This window comes from Chelonoidis abingdonii, chromosome 7 (assembly GCF_003597395.2).
Source record: "Chelonoidis abingdonii isolate Lonesome George chromosome 7, CheloAbing_2.0, whole genome shotgun sequence".
NCBI classification, from domain to species: Eukaryota; Metazoa; Chordata; order Testudines; family Testudinidae; genus Chelonoidis; species Chelonoidis abingdonii.
The window spans coordinates 66,546,523-66,563,567 of record NC_133775.1 but is presented as its reverse complement, the minus strand read 5'-3'; the positions used below and the strand labels follow the sequence as shown (position 1 = coordinate 66,563,567).

Sequence of the window (17,045 nt, the reverse complement as noted above, 5' to 3'; positions counted from 1 at the left end):
GAAATCGTTTAAAAATGTCCTCGCAAAACGGAGTGAGAAAGAAGACCTCACCTTGAACATCACCCCACCAGGGCTTGGTGGGGCTGAACGGATGGTGGGGGATAGGTTAACCCCTCCTTGTTTAAAGATCCAAGAGGTTGGATCTTGTTGGGAAACCTTCCCCCAAGACAACCGCTTCCCCCATGACTTCCCTCCCTGGGTGTCTTGGAAGGTTCTCACAACGACCAACTCTTGGATCTAAACAACAAAGAGAGTAACCTCCCCCACTCCGTCACCCCACAATCCTGGTGAGTCAGACCCAATCCCTTGAATTTAAAACAAGGAAAAATCAATCAGTCTTAAAAGAGAAACTTCTTTCTTAATTTAAAAACTAAAAATTATCTCTGTAAATCAGATGGAAATGCTTATAGGACAAATTCAATATAACTAAGGGACCTCCCCACCAGCCTAGATTCAAAGTTACAGCAAACAGAGGTAAAACTTCCAGCAAAAGGAAAAGCATTCACAATGAAAGAAAACAAACATAAGACTAACCGCCTTGCTGGCATACACAATTTGAAACATGAAAGACTGAAACAGAAAGATGAGAAAACCTGGTGTACATTGTCCCTTCTAGCCCCAAGACGAACAGCGAACAAAACAAACAGCACAAACAAAGACTTCCCTCCACCAAGATTTGAAAGTACCTTGTCCCCCTATTGGTCCTCTGGTCAGGTGTCAGCCAGGTTCACTGAGCTTCTTAACCCTTTACAGGTAAAAGAGACCTTAACTCTTAACCATCTATTTATGACAACCCCCCTCATCCATCTTAATGCAGAGTAAGGTTACAAATATCAACTCGTCGTCTGTAGGAAATTCTACGGTAATAATTCTGAGCGTGCCATTCGCTTGTCCACATGCGCCAAGGGCCTACATTGTGAAACCTGAGAGCACTTCTTGTGCACCCAGATCAGGGTTTGCATGTGCGTATTGTGGGGTTGGGGAGAGGAAAGTGTGCAGCTCTTGGCTTGTGCACATTCACGGAGCATTCTGTGCACATGTACTACCACTGCCTGGCCAGCAGTCATGGGAAAGGTGAACCCTGGAGCCCTCCCCCACAGCGGTGACATCAGGTGACCAGAGGCAAGCCCCATTGCCGGGCTGAGCCATCTCCCTTGCACAGAATCAGAAAGGTGGAGGGACAGCAGGGGTGGAGCTCTGTCCATTGTATGTTAGCTGTATTTAACAGTCAAACTAGTACTCAGGACTATTGTGTGCACTACCAATGGGAGGGATAGCTCAGTGGTTTGAGCAATGGCCTGCTAAACCCAGGGTTGTGAGTTCAGTTCTTGATAGGGCCACTTAGGGATCCTGGGCAAAAATCAGTACTTGGTCCTGCTAGTGAAGGCAGGGGCTGGACTCAATGACCTTTCAGCATCCCTTACAGTTCTAGGAGATAGGTGTATCGCCATATATTAATATTTCCACAAGAATCTTACCCTCAGAATATGCCTGCATTCTGTGCATTGAAATTAGTCAGTTTTAAATATCACTGGAGTTTTGCATTGAATTTTTGTTTTTAACAGGATTAAAAAGCCAAGCTCCCAGCTATCTCCTCACAGCATTTGCCTCCCTTCTTTCCTCCAGCTCCTGTCCTCTATCCTCATCCCCTCTGTCCTTCCAGGCCTCCTCCCATATTGCTGCACTCCGCAGCCCCCATGCCATAGGCGAGTTTTCACCATCCCAGTCAAAGGTTTGGTAGCATTGCTGAAGAGTTACTCAGTAAAGGCTAGGTAAGGGAAAGCAGGGGGCTGTGAAGGCAGTGCTGTAGCATTGACTGTTGTGTATGCTACCACAAAGCCCACAGTAAAGTGCCTGGTTAGGGTTGGAAAGGAAAGCTCCTGATCTCTGTTTCAGCAACAAGTGATTGGTAAATCTGTCCGTATGTTGCCAGAGCAAGGAGTTGGGGCCAGGGTTTGTGCCAGTAGGCAACTGAGACCCAACTCTTGGTCACCTCTGCTTCTCTCCTCTTGCTGTGCTTTCCTGCTGTGACAGGTGGCTGCTGAGAAGATGGTGCAGGCTCTGGCAGAAAAGAGCGATGAAGTACAATTCCTGCGCCAGCGGCTGGTGGGGAACGAGCCGGGGAAGAGCCCAGCGGCTGATGGCAGGGTTCTCCAGAAAGACAAGCAGCCCTTTCAAGTAGGAATTGTGCACTGGATTGTTCTGTCCTTTGCATGCTGCCTCAGGACGGGGGAGAGAAGTGATTGCTGTAGCAGCAGAGAGGGGGGAGAGGGAGAGAGAGAGGGGCCTGTGAGAAGAAAGCAGATGCAGAGAGATAACAGAAAGGGGGTGATGAGACATACTGCAGGGGAGGAGTGATTGAGCACTGAGTGTATCACATGGAGGCCCTTGGCAGCTGTTAATCTTTACTATTTGTATTGCTATAGTGCCTAGGAGCCCACTCACAGATCTGGACACTGTTGTGCCAGGCACAAACCAAAAAGGACCCTCCCTGCTAATGGGAGTCCAGATGAGATCAGAACATCCTGATCTGAACCCCACAGCTTTTTCTCAGTCACTCTGCAGCTCCTTCCTCACAGATCAGCTGAGAGCAGAAGCTGCTTGTGTGGGCAATGTGGAGTATTCATCCTCAATTGTCAAGTGTTTTTAAATCGGCTTTACTAGGAACCCCTTTGTGATGGATTCTCTCACAGAGACCCCCTTGGGACTGTCACTTGACGTGCTGAAGTTACCTCTGAGCCCATTTTCCCTGCCAGCTTGGGATTCCAGAACCCTGCCTTGTTGAGCCAGACATGCTAGCCTGCTGCAACACAGACCTAGGTCTGATCCATACCGCCAAAGCTGCAGGCTTTAACCAAAAACTGCTCAGCAGATCACCTGCCTCCAGCACTCCAGACCCACCGCAGTGGGATCCAAACCCCAAATAAATCAGTTTTACTCTGTATAAAGCTTATACAGGGTAAACTCCTAAATCATTCGCCCTCTATAACACTGATAGAGAGAGATGCACAGCTGTTTGCTCCCCCAGGTATTAATTGCTTACTCTCAGTTAATAAAATCACTTTTGTTTTATTAAGTATTAAAAGAAGGATTAAAGTGGTTTCAAGTTATAACAGACAGAACAAAGTAAGTCACCAAACAAAATAAAGCAAAAACACGTAAGTCTAAGACTAATACATTAAGAAACTGTTTACAGGTAAAATCTTGCCCTCAGATAAGCTTCTTTCACAGACTAGATACCTGCCTAGTCTGGGCCCAATCCTTTCCCCTGGTACAGTCCTTGTTAGTTCCAGCTCAGGTGGTAACTGGGGGGTTTTCATTACTGGCCGCCTGCTTTGTTCTCTTCCACTCCCTTTTATAGCTGTGGCACAAGGCGGGAATCTTTTGTCTGTCTGAATCCCCATTCCTCCTTCTAAATGGAAAAGTATCAGGTTTAAGATGGATTCTACCATTCTTCCTGGACTGGTTTATACGAAGGAACGCTTGCACATAAACAAACCCATTCACAGGTCATTGATTCTGAAGCACCCTTAAAGGCTTCCACTAAATGTGTTTACATTAGTAATACAAGTTTAGAGTTAGGAGAATAAGATATAGACAAAGAAATAATACATGCAAACAAATAGGATGAACACACTCAGTAGATTATAAACTTTGTAATGATGCCTTACAAGAAACCTTTTTACAGAAAGCATATTCCAGTTACATCATATTTACACTTATAAGCATATTTCCATAAAACATTATGGAGTGCAACGTCACACCGTTTGTCACTAATCATAACCCAGGCTGCTTTTGTTGGAACCATTTCAATGGTATGTTGGTGAACAAATGTCTAATTTTTGTTTAAAGTTGTAAAACATGTCATAGGGTTTAGAATGGTGGAGTTTAGGCTGGAAGGAGTTAATAGGCCATTGGTGGTTTGTCTCCGCTCCCCAGTATCTCAGGCTGAAGAGACTTTCCTTAACCTTTCCAAAATCGTGCATTTGGGCTGAACTCCACTGTTAACCTCTGAATTCTCGATACTGAGTTGCACAGAGAAATATCTCTGCTATGTAGCTAGCTGGTGTGGCTCAGCCTAGAAAAGTTCTTCAGAGGGCTCTGGGGGAGTGTAAACAGGGCTGACTTGAGAGTGGCTTTGTAACCTTTACTGTTGTGCTCATTGCCAGCACCCCCAGGGTGTCCAATTTAGCAGGTGTCTGGAAGAAGGCAAGGCTCTGATAGAAGACTGGTACCCATCATGGAAAATCCCCTGGCCTGTCGCTGTCGCCCGTACATACAGCCTGTGGGCATATTTGATTCTTCTGTGTGCCTCCTGCATCCAGACCATTGCTAAATCCTGCTGCTTTTTCAGGACAGCAGCTTTGGTTCATCCTTTCCTCTTCATTCTAGCTATTAAAGCCCTAGACCATTCTCTGATCATCTCTTGCACTGTTGCTGCAGCCTCTTCTCTGGTGTCCCTGCTACTTAGTCCCACTTGGTGCAACCCAAACACAGTGTCCAAGAACCTCTTTTTCCTGCTCCGGGCACCTCTCTCTAGAGTCCCTTTCCTGACTTCTGAAGCTTGTTTCTCACACCAGATTTAAGCTCTCAGCCCATTTGCGCTCATCTCCCTCCATTCCTTTGGATCCTGAGATCCCCCAAAAACTTGCAGTCCTCTGGTCAGCTCCCCCATAACTGAAAACCCCATTTGGCCAATGGTCTATGTGACACCAGTACAGGAGCATGTATCGTGTTTGGTCTCTGTGCTGGGCAGTGAGGCCTGGAGGTGTGCAGAGGGATCTAAACTGTGCAGGGTGCACAGGGTGATCTTTAAGGGGGAAAAACCAGCGATCACTTTGTTTTCAGGAATTACTGCCAGGAGGTTGTGAGAATGCTACAACCACCGGAATCTCCAAGGGACAGGACAGCAAATACAGGATGGAGAGAGGTCAGTACAGCAACAGCTTCTCTCCAGTTGGTACGAAGGTAACCCAAGGCTTTTGTCATGGGGAGAACTGTCTCATGTGACAAACAGCCTGCAAAGAACTTTAACCAGGAGTATTGACTGGAGTCATCCTTCCCCAAGGTTGTGAGGCTGGGGATAAAACTTGGGGCTCTAAATGACTGTGGCTTGGATTTGGGTTGGGAGACTGGTGCTTGGGAATCACTGGCAGGTTTTGGACTCCAGTGCTGAGTGGAGGAAGTTGATGTGAGAGGGGGAGCTGGTGTTTGCTGATCACTGTGACTGGGCTAATCAGAGTGTCCTGTCCTTCTTGATTGGGAGGAGTGCGGTTAATCTGGGAGGGCAGGCGGGGATACTTGGAACTCTTCTCAGGGCTGGGGCCACTGGATTCTGGAGGGGAGGACATTGGGAATGGGAATGGGAATGGACTCTAGCTGGGACGGCTGGTAGTTGAGGATCACTATGGGAGCAGGAGCATTAGAAAAGGCCTTGAAAATTCATCTCTATGGTAGGGGTGCAAATGCCATCAACTTGTTGAAGATTTGAGCTCTAATTTGGAAAAGATTCTGTTTCTGATGCTTGCAGTTAAAAAATCAGGGTGTGTGTGGTTGATGATTCAAGCCCTGCGTTAGTGTAACTCTTTGGGCTGTGGTTTCCTCTCCAGGCCTGTTGGAGACAGCTGCTGAGCTGGAGAAGGAGCTTATTAATGCCAGAGAGGAACTGGAGCTAATGGCAAGAAAGGAAAGAGAAAGCAGGGTGAGTTTTTTGTGGAGAGACCCTGAGCGTCTGCAGTCTGAGGCTTGTTTCACTCGAGACCAAATCCTGCCTGGCCTGCCTTCAATCAGCCATGCTGTGTTCATACTCCCACCCTGTGGGGAATGGGATGTCTCTTGCTCGGTGTTTGTATAGTGCCCAGCACGATGGAGCTTGGAAGCACTGAGTGTTAATTATTATTTGGTTTCTGGTAAGGACCCTGCATGGGAATGGAAGGTGCTAGCCCTGGTGTCTTGTCAGATTTTCAGCTCTAGCGATTACATTCAGCCTCTTTGTATCCAACAAAAAATGCAAGAGGAATAGTTTTTTTCACATCGTATCACGAGCAATGCACTGTTAAATTGCTGCTGTGTTCCACCCCAGAGTAGCTTATTTCCTAAATGGAAACCATCTAGATCATTACAGTTGTGAGTAGCTGGCCTATACTTTATCCCGGGGATGCTCTGGTTTCTGGTATAGTGACCTTTGTGCTCACTACTGACTAGGGCAGCGATTCTCAACCTGCAGGCCGCTGGGCCACATGGGGTTCAGGTTCCTGGCTGCCTGGCCACCCAGCACTGTGGGGTCTGGATGGTCCAGCCAGCCTGGTGGGGCCCGGGGGTGCCGGCTGGCCCGGGAAGGGCTGGGGTTGGTGTTGAAGCTACTGACTAGCCCCACAGGGTTGGGGTCCGGGCTGCCGCCCTACAACCCGGCCTTGCACGCCTGAGTCCAGAGTCGGACAGCTCCCCGATCCTGCACAGTGGAGTCTGGGGTCACTGCCATCCTGCCCAAGGCTCCACTTCTGGCCCCACTCTGTGAAGGGGTCTCTGGGCAGGAGGCACTGGGCATAGAGATCTGTGTGGGGAGGTTTAAGGAGGAGGCACGATGTGAATCTCAACCTGCAGCCCAGCACAGCCCACAATGATAAATAGGTTGAGGACCACTGGACTAGGGATTGTCCCCACGTGGTGTCATAGTCATGCAGCTGACAGATTGATGTGGGTCCTTCAACTCGATGGCAATGGGACCATCAACTCCACAGGCACCTCTCTTGATGGAGGGGTGAACAAAGGGTCTGGTTATGGGGTTGCAGTGCTGACTTGATGAGAATAAAGGAAAGTTTCCTTCCTGGGCCCAGTTTGGCCCTCCTCCCCCTTTCTCAGAAATGTTGTCTTTAGCTTCAGATAGGCATCGTACAGTGTGTAGTAGTGTTCCACTGAGTGAAGGAGGCTACTCACGACTCTAGCCAGCACCACAGCTTAGGGGCATGGGGGTGGAATGATTGAGGCAGTGGCATGGAGGGTTAATGGCATGTGTCTGGGTTGTGGAGTTTTCACTGACCCCGTGGTGTCTGCTCTGTAGTTGGAGCTCTCTTCTCTTCAGTCTTTGGTGACGGCACAGGAGGAGGAGCTGCAGGTGCAGGCCTCAGATATTGAGTCCCTGACCAGGAACATCCAGAGCAAGGAGGATCTTATAAAGGTGGGACCTCTACAGTTCTCCTGACATACTGTCTGATCATCTCTGCCCAGGGATGCTAGTGAAGAACCTCCAGTTCCCCCCACCTCACGACCTCTAGCTGGCTTCCAGCATACTCTAAAATTCAGAACCAGGAAGCCAGGTTTCCATTGAGATTAGCAACGAGGTGGATGCATGAGGAGACTCCTGAACTGTGTTGGAGGTCTCATGCATGGATCTTGTAACATCTTGGGCGTGGCATCCTGGGCCTCACTCCATGGTTCTTGTAAAACATGAAGAATTGGGAACCCAGGGCTCCATCTGACATCTCATTATGTAGGAGTCTCCCATCATTCTGCTCAGATGCTCATTTGGGGATCTCGTTATTCCTGGATTGCCTTTGCTGTGCATCCTGGACCTTGTTTAGGAGTTCTGGAACGTGCAGGGTGCCTTGCATCCTGTCTGGAGTCTTGAGCCAGGCTCCTGTTAGCACAAAGCAACAGTAAGACTTGCTCTGGGATGTTGGTGCTGCACACCCTCAAGTGTGGTTTTCTTCTGAATTCTCTGGCTCGCCCTTGGAAGGGATAGGAGTTCCCCTTGTTAGTGACCCTAATCTGCAATGTCTCTAGGGACCTTTGTCATTCCAGCTCGCATTGATTTGTATGAAGTTCAAGGGGTGTCTCCTGTTGCTGATCTCCAGCCAACTCTGCTCTCCTTGGCTTTCAGGACCTGCAGATGCAGCTGGTTGACCCCGAAGAAATCCCAGCTGTGGAACGACTGACCCAAGAAGTCCTGGTGCTTCGGGAGAAAGTAGCCAAAGCAGAGTCACGAGGACAGGAGGCTACAGGGAACAGACAGCAACAGGTAGTGCATGCTCTGATGAAATCTCCTGCAGAGGGGATATCTCATGGTGTGCAGGCTCAGGCCCATTTCCAGTTCCTGCAGTTAGTTAGTTCTCTATTGCAAGTTCTGCACTGTAATGCTATTGCCTGGGAGGGAGTGTGCCAGTGTAGGTGCAGGTGTAAGAGGGGCTCAGACCCTCTTTATGGCACGGAGAGGTGGTTTGGATCCCCCTCACAAGCGGAAGTCAGCCCCTTGTCTCCATGTCTCTGACATGACCAATCCAGTCTCTTGGCTGGACTCTGCCTCTCATGTGTATCTAGGTGGGGGTGAAGGCCTTGCTCAGCTCCTACCTCTACCTGTAGCTTTTTGTCTCCGCTCTTCCCAGCTGTTGCTGACGCTGGAAGGGCTGGTGGTGGAGAAGAGTTGCCTGAATGAAGCTCTGCAAGCAGAAAGGCAGCTGTACAGCAGTCTGGTGAAGTTCCATGCTCACCCAGACAGGTAGGGGGCCCTTGTGCTGTTGCTGCCATGTGGTCCTGTGAGGTGGAGGAGCTGCACTCCCTCTGGGGGACTTGTTCAAAGGGAAAAGTTGAAGCACTAGCATGTCCGTGAACCTGTGTGAGCAGGGAATTGTTCAGTGGGCTGCTGCTGGGGCATGGCTGATTAAAGGCAGCATCCTTCCCATGGCAGAGGAGATCACATGAGTCGGGTGAGACAGCAGGAGTTAATCACACCCCAGAGCTCTAATGCTCCTTTTCAGATTCTCTCTCCTCTCCCCTTGATTTCTCCCTGCCCCTTTGGCTTCCCCTTGCTTGCCTCCTGACATCTCAGAGAGGCTGCATGTCCCTTTGTTACATCACTGATTTGAAAATTGCTTGGGGCTTCTAGTGGTTTGTCCAGATCGTTCCCCTCCACGACAGCGTGACTGATGTTGCTACCCTCTGCCATGCGAACCCTGGTAGTGATGGGGAGCTGAGCAGTCTGCGGGGCTGAAGGAGCCACACACACATGGAGTTTCTCTTGGTACTTGGTTCAGTGGTGATAACTAGCGACAGCCAGGAAGCCACTGTCCTTGCCTTGACTTCCCAGGGGATTGGGGGTGAGTCTGGGGGAACTGCTCTGTGGGTGTACGAGTCTGTGCCTGACCCATGTGGGGGGTGGGTGCTGGGGCCCGGTGCCTGCAGCTGGTTCTGGTCAAAGTTAGAAGAAGTGGAAGGGGCCGATGCTGGATCTACCTTTGGAGCACTGATGAGCAGTGCTCTGAGTAAGTGGTGGTTAGACGTGAGCCGGCACCACTCTGTGTCCTTACTAGTGTGGACATTCCGTGAAGCCTGTCTAACCCTCTTCCCTTTCTGTATGACGTGTCTAACTAGCCCTGAGAGAGGCCAGACTCTGCAGGTGGAGCTGGAGGGGGTCCAGGCGCTGCGTGGACGACTGGAAGAGTCTCTTGGCAGAAGCATGGAGCATTTGCGCAGGCTGGAGACCCTGGGCACCTTTGGAGGTGGGGAACAGCAGAGTGTGAGAGTCCTACCCCAGCATGCCTTCTGAGCTCTGGCCTTCACCCTGCTCTGGATGGAAACTGGTCACTAACTGAGCAAGCCTGGCTAACTGACTCTGGGAGGGTTGACTTGTTACTAATGATATGATAGGAGTGGTGCATTTAGAGCTGCCCTGGAAATGGCGATCCGTGCAACCCATGTGTGTTTCATATATGTACCTGTCTCTGACCTTCAGAGGAGGTTATGAAATGTATTTGCACATTTGAGTCATTCCATTTTAGTTGATCCACCTCCATCTTTCTCCTACTCCTCCCTTCGTTCTTCTCCCAATGGGCCAAATAAAGATTCCCTCCCTGTGAAAGCGATTTTAAATGTTCTGTGCCATCTCACAAATGCATGGGTGTGTATTTTTATTTTCCTCCAAATCTTTCCCAATCAGTTAAGGGCTGCTCCTAGGACAATGGCTGCCTCTGCAACCACATGACAGAGTAAAGAGAGAGCAAAATGTCTGGGGAGAAGCAGGTTCTCACTTTGACAAAGACAATGGCAGCCAGAGAGGAGGGCCTCTTTTGGTAGTCGCTGTATCACTGTTGTTGATTCTTGGCCTAACAAAGAAACGACCCATTTTAGGTTACAGCCAGCTCCAGCTCCTGTGGAAGCCTTGACTGGAATCTCTTCCGTTTCTGTGGTTGAGGCAGTCTCTCTGCCAGTCTTGGAACATGACTCATTCCTCCTGGGCTAAACTTTGTCCTGATGGGTTGTAATCATCAGCAAGCTCCTCTGTGCAGCAAAAGGAAAGAGTTTCCAGCCTCTCAGGACAAAAGGCTGAGGCTAAGAGTGGTTGGGGGTGACAAAGCCCAGTCTGACCTGGCAGGGCGTGTTCCTCTCAGGGTGGCATGGGCCATGATGAGTCTGTTTCGTGTTCTCAGCTTGTGCATGCCCCTCCAGTCCGTGACCAGTAGACCCTCGTTCCTTGTGCTGCTTTGAACACTTGAGGTCAGGCTGCAGGACCCCTCTGGGCATATGTGGCTCTATGCTGTTTTGCAAGTGGGCATTTCCATTCATGAGTGCAATGGCTATTCCAGGCCCTCCGTTTCTCTTTCATAATGGTATTCCTACTGCCGTAAAGCAGGTGAGCCAACCTAGCAGGGATTTCCCGCACCAGCTTTTCAGTGGCCGTCCTTTGAGTGGCAGAGGGGAAGTCTACCACTTCTTACTTCTCTGTGAGCATGGGTGGGAATAGATCCAGTACATCGCCTAGCCACCCACTCCGTCTCTTACATGTGCTTATGTGGACCATCCTCTCAACAGCGGGCAATAACATGAGGACTCAAGCTGGGATGGCAGAACAACCTGGGCTGAGGAGCTGCAGTTCCCTTTGGTGTCCTTGTTCCCTGCACACTGCCATGTAGAAGGGACAGAGCAGCTCTCACGCTTCTGTCAGGAGGAGACCAAACCATTCATGTGTTTTAACCGTCTTCCCACCTGTGTGCTTTCCACCCTTGAGTCCTAGGCAGGGATGGAATAGCCCTGGCTAGATGTGTCCAGGCCATCTCCCCCGGCTGATTCAGGACTTTTCCAATGCGTGTTTGCTACTGTTTGAATGTGCTGACTGATAGCCATTCCACTACTACTCTGGGGGCTGCTTTCGCAGCCTAATACATTTCATTGCAAGGAAGTTTCTCTTAATATTTAATCTAGATTTCCCCTTTCTTAATTTCATCCCACCACTCCTAGCTACATCTGTGTATCACACACGCTCTCTGTGCTGCTTACACCCTGCGGATATTAATGTTGTGTTCCCCCTTAGCTATCCCAGGCAGATTTAGCTTTTAATCTTTCCTCATCAGTCCATTACCCTGCTAACTCTGTCACCCCTCTCTGAACTGACTTTCTCGCCGGTTCATCAATATCTGGTAATGTGCCCAGAACAGAATGAAGTCATTATTGGCATGGCCTAATGGACACGTGATGAGAAGACGCTTTTACATATGCAGCCCTGAGCCGTCACTGCATTTTCTTTTTCCAGTTTTGTCATGCTGCAGTTTTGTGTCTGATTTGCTCCTTTCAGCATCCTGGCCTCCCAGCACACCCTGGAGCTGGGGTTTGGACTTGTTCCTGAGATGTTAGCTTAGTTCTTTCCAAGTTCTATGTAAAAGATTTTTTACAAACCCTTTTAGCAGTTGTCCTCATAACTCCCTGGCAGGTCGGGCAGTGCTATTAGCCCTATTCTGCAGCTGGGGAACTGACAGAGATTAAGTGACTTGCCCAAGGTCATGCAGGAAGTCTGTTGCAGAGCAAGGGACTGGACTAGGGTTTTCTCAGTCCTGGGCTAATCCCATGGCCACTAGGTCATCAATCCTCTGAACCTTGTATTTTCTGCCTGGAGCACATCTCCCTCTTGATCCTCCCCCATTTTAGTTTCATCTGAATTTCATTCCTGTGCTCCCATTCCCAGCTTCAATAAAGAGAGGCTGTAGCTAAGACTAGTCCCTGCAGCACCCCATTGCACTCTCCGTCCTGCACTGCTATTATGTGGATTAGCATAATCCTGTGGTGTTAGCCTTTCTGGCTGCCCCTTCTGAGTGCTTTCTGTCCACATACTAGTATTTATATCAAAGCTGACTTCAGTTCTAAGAGTATGGTGATGTGAGAGCATTGCATGCTTTTAAAAGTCCAGATATAATGCATCTGCTGCATCCCCTTCAGCCACTGAGCCAAGTGAAAAAAGCACTCAGCTTTGTGTAGCAAAATCTTAGTTCCTGCTTGTTCATGATTCTGATAGCAGTGAGATGTGTAATGGTTTCCCCCATGCTCCATTGTTTTACTGTCAGGGTACAGAAGGAGAATGGCTAGATCCCTTTTCTTTCCTTGGGGGCACATGGTGGAGTGTTTGCTTCTCTCCAGTCTTCTGATCCCTCCCCATTTTTTGGATCAAAAATTGAATTGCCGGCCACCCAACAGTGGCCTCCTGAGGGCAGCGGGGGGGCAGAGTATGCAGGCCTGTAGCTGTGCTGAGGGGCAATGCTTGTGCCAGGCCTGGTTCCCAGGTTATCCCAAAAGCCATTGCAAAGATAGATGGTGGAGTCTAAACAATCCTTTGCAGCTGCAAATAAATGGCCAGTCCATTGACTAGCTGACCCACAGGCAGAGAGAGGTCTCTCCTTGTTAAAAGAGAGTCTGAGTGCGTTACCTGTAGCCACCCCTAGCAGTACAGACTGCTCTTAGTCTCTTGTGCCAGCCAAAGTGGGGGTACTACGCTTCCCACTCAGAATAGCAGGATTTACACTTGCTACACTGGTGCAAGGCAGAGGGAATTAGGCCCAGATATGGAGAAATTCATAGATTCCAAGGCCAGAAGGGTCCAAATAATGTGATCTAACAGTTACCTGGCAGGTTATTTTTAGCCCATCCACTTCTACCTTCTCTCTGGAGTTCTTCCCTGTGATGTAGCATCTGTGCTTTGGCCAGGCCAGTGTAAATCCCAACAGCTGCTGTCCCAGTAAGTCTATTCCATGGTCTAAGGACAGATTGCCCTGGCAGGCCTGTTTTCCCGACTGTTTCAATTTTCCCTTTTTAAAAACTGTTGCTCCTTCCCCTCCCCTGGCATGGATAATTCCCCTCTCTGCAGGGTGTTTACACCTTTCGGGTGTTGGTAGACTCCTGCCAAGTTCCCTCTTTTTTGTCACCTAAAGAGAAGCGGTGCATATTGGGCTCTTCTGCTACAAAGAATCCTGTATGGCAGGCTCAGGCCCAGTTATGCTGGGCATTAGGCAGTCCCAGCTGCAGTGACATCCCAGCACCCTGCTCAACTGCATTCCTTTTCTCCTTGCTCCACTTCTCAGTAGCTCTGTCCGATGATTGCCTGTTAATGACTCTCCACTTTCTGTCAAACACAATAGGCTAGTTTCACACACACCACGGTCCCATACCTCCCTGCTCTGCACATGCAGCTCCCAATCCCATTGGGTTTTCCTTTGCAGCCCCATCCCATTGCACTCTCATCCTGTCTCAGCCTTGTGTTCCTACTGGATACTTTTCTCCCTTCCAGCTGTCTTTGTTTTTTATTTTTCAAAGCTGACTCTCCTTGTGTTACTGCCTGACCATGTTTCTAACCTTGGAAGGGAGCTTTTGAGTGATTTCTGTTTCCTCTGGAGGGTAGGCCACATCCCTGCTAGTTGCTGTCAGGTGGAGGGCGGGCCTATCACAGCTCTGTTTGCTCTTCCCTCATCTTTCATAGATGAGCTAAATAAGAGCAGAGTCCCAATCAAGCAGCACTCCCTGGAGTATGTGTGGGTCTCAGTGCGTGTGTCAGAGAGTGTGAATCTGAAGGATGTTCTGAGACAAGCATTGGTGTCCTCAGCCATCCCCTCCCCCAAAAGCAGGGTTGCAACTCAATGGGGCTCAGACTAAGGCAGTGGCAATATTCAGTAGGAAGTGTCTTTATGCGAATGCTGGAAGCTTAAAACTTCAACTGAGCCAGCTGAAATACTTGGCTTGGTAAGAGGAGGTCAGTGTTGTGAGCATCTCATGCCGTTGGGTGACCCTGTCTCCTAGCTGTGTGAGAGAGCTAGGTTAGGCTGCTGGAGAGGACAAGCTGTGCTGTATAAAAAGGAGCCGTACATGGTATGGAAAGATCACTTCATACTGGAGATGACCAAGGGCTGGGGTCTATTGCTTTAAAAATCCCAGGGGCCAGAACATAAGAACAGCCATATTGTATCAGACCAAAGGTCCATCTAGCCCAGCATTCTGTCTTCTACCAGTGGCCAATGCCAGGTGCCCCAGAGGGAATGAATAGAACGGGTAATCATCAAGTGATCCATCCCCTGTGCCCATTCCCAGCTTCTGGCAAACAGGCTAAAGACACCATCCCTGCACATCCTGGCTAATTGCCATTGATAGACCTACCCTCCATTAACTTATCTAGTTCTTTTTTGAACCCTGTTATAGTCTTGGCCTTCACAGCATCTTCTGGCAAAGGTCCACAGGTTGACTGTGTGTTGTGTGGGGAAAAAATACTTCCTTTTGTTTGTTTTAAACCTGCTGCCTATTTATTTCAGAAGGACACAACTGGTGCACTGCAGGCTTCCCAGGTGCGGTAGCAACGAGGGGCGAGCTTGGCTGGTGTGCCCCATGCAGCCCTATTGCTCTCAGGGGAGCTGCGTTGCTGTGCACCAGCTGAAACTGCTCCAAGGGTCTGAATATGTTAAGAGATGAGGGAAATCACAAAACTGGGCCTGCTCCTGCTGCCTTTGACGCTGATAGGAGCAGAACAGGCCTTTTGCTGCTATCGCTCTAAGTCCTCTTCTGTTAGGTGCTACAAGTGTAGTCTCAGCGGGGCAAGGTTTTGCAAAGCAATTTGATACCCTGTCTGCCTGCTTTTTAGACCCCCATATTGGTGCCTGCCAGACAGGTGGTGAGCTTTGCAGGGAGGCTAGCTAAGACATTGTAGCAGAGGTGCAGGAGTTTGCGGAAACACAGGAAAGCCAGTGAAAGGGATGGGCCTGACTTGGTGCTATGTGCTGATAAAGCTGGTTTAGTTGTCTACCTGGGCATTCCCTTCTGTGCAGGAGGAAAACCGAATGTGCAGAGAACCCATGTAGCAGCTCAGCCAGGTGCCCTCTTGCAGCCACCCTCCCGTGTGACATGCTAAAGGGGACGTGACCAAAGCAGTGCATTCATAGAATCTCAGGGTTGGAAGGGACCTCAGGAGGTCATCTAGTCCAATCCCCTGCTCAAAGCAGGACCAATCCCCAGACAGAGTTTTGCCCCAGGTCCCTAAATGGCCTCCTCAAGGATTGAGCTCACAACCCTGGGTTTAGCAGGCCAGTGCTCAAACCACTGAGCTATCCCTTCCCTCCAGCTATTCCTGGCTACTGAGTGGCCCTGGGAAGATGTGGACAGTGGGGAGCAGCTTAGGAGAGCCTTGAGGTTGCTCTAAGAGTGTGGTCAAACTAGCACCTCGCTAACGCAAGCAGCAGGATACTGCCCCTTTGCTCTTCTCCAGAAACAGCTGTCCTAGTAGTAGGAAGCCAGCAGGCTGCCTAGGTGCGGGATCCCATGTTCCCAAGGGCTGTGGAAATGGGGGAAGCATCGCAGTTAGATGGATTTATTGGCATGACTCTTCAGACAATGATGGTGAAAATCATCCCAGTGCGGCCTTGCCAAAGACTGAAGCCTCTAAAGAGGAGTTTCTGGAGTAGCCAAGGGAGGCTTTGGTGCAGTAGATCATCAGGGCTGGCTGGTATTGGCTGAGGGGCAGAAGGGAATGATGTGTGAAGATATGAATATTCACAGTGAGGCTTGATCCTGAAATGTGAGGTGGGGAGAGCTTTCACCTTTTCCTAAGGTCCAGGAGCCAGGGAGAATACACCGAGGGCCTTGTATGCTCCCCACTTGCTGCGGGGGGGTCCCAAAGCAAATTATTGAGGAGACTCTGATAATGCAGCTGCCTCAGAGCCATTCACCTAGGGACTGGGAGCTGACAACAGGGCTCCCAGTGGATCATCTGGGATCTGCCAAGGTGGGAGACATACCCAGCTGGCTCATCCCACAGAGGGAGCCCCGCCACCTGATGGAGCAGTGGGAGAGGAACGTGAGAGGCTCTTTGTCACAGGTTTGGCTGGAGGAGGGCTCTGGGGAGGATCAGGCTTCCTGAGTGCAGCCAGGCAGGGGAGCAAACATGGGGAAAATGCAGCATCCAGCAAGCCTAGCACAATGGCAGGAGTCGTAACTTACCTGTGCTGAAGGGGAACCTGGCAGAGCTCACACCGAGTGCAAACGATGCTCTACCCAGTGCAGGAGAGTGCAAGGAACACGACCTGCCGCCACAGCTTTTCAAAGGGCTGCTCCAGGATGTGAAGTTCAGAGACTCTGGGTGGGGCTTGTTCACGGCTTGCAGAGGGACAGAGCAATGCCAGGCTAGCTAAAAGAGGGCTTTGCTAATACACTAGTGGGGCAAATAAATTAGAGTAAGTTGAGAAGGGGTAGGAAAATGTTGGAGCGAGGAAACTGCTTTTTAAAATCTCACTGTGTAAACTTGTTTGGCCCGTTAGGTGGTAAAGGAAACCCTTCTGATAATTAGTGATCGCTGCAGAGCAGAGGGGGAATGCTTTGCAGAATATGCCAGCAAGTCCAAGTCACCTGCATCCTAGACTAATAGGCAAATTAACAGGTTTACTGAATCATGGCTAACTCTTTGAACAAGCATGGGGAAAAAGCAGTATGGGTCCAATCTTCAAGTCAGGAAAGGAGAGCAGCCCTGCCAGTTACCAGCTGGTAAGTTCAACTTCTTTCCTTAGCAAAATGTTGGACCAAATATTAAGAGGAAAAAGATATGTAAAGATGGAAGGGATATTGGAACCAAGAGCAATAAGCAGCAGGGGGCATTTCAAGCAATTGAATCCTCAGAATGCCGGTATAGCGCTTTGTTTTGAGATGTCCAATGTCCCAGGTAGACTGCCGCAGGCTGTACTTGTATGGGTATGAGAGGGGGAGAGAGAGTTCTCATTGCTCAAAGAAACGGCAGCAGAGTCCTGCTGGTAACAACC

The 17,045-nt window shown here is 49.6% G+C and overlaps 1 protein-coding gene across 9 annotated transcripts in view; it reads left to right on the top strand.

Moving 5' to 3' along the window:
• Nucleotides 1-17,045, top strand: part of LOC116818148 (myomegalin-like) — a 144,658-nt gene that overhangs the window by 85,278 nt on the left and 42,335 nt on the right. For 8 of the 9 annotated variants that reach the window (XM_075067978.1, XM_075067981.1, XM_075067983.1 and 5 more), the window contains exons 1-7: nucleotides 2,016-2,178; nucleotides 4,849-4,930; nucleotides 5,610-5,701; nucleotides 7,061-7,177; nucleotides 7,880-8,017; nucleotides 8,382-8,494; nucleotides 9,367-9,494. In XM_075067978.1, the coding sequence (XP_074924079.1) occupies nucleotides 2,050-2,178; nucleotides 4,849-4,930; nucleotides 5,610-5,701; nucleotides 7,061-7,177; nucleotides 7,880-8,017; nucleotides 8,382-8,494; nucleotides 9,367-9,494 (799 nt within the window). In that variant the 5' untranslated portion in view covers nucleotides 2,016-2,049. Of the gene's footprint in view, nucleotides 1-2,015; nucleotides 2,179-4,848; nucleotides 4,931-5,609; nucleotides 5,702-7,060; nucleotides 7,178-7,879; nucleotides 8,018-8,381; nucleotides 8,495-9,366; nucleotides 9,495-17,045 lie in introns of those variants that run through there. The other variant, XM_075067985.1, reaches the window with a different exon arrangement.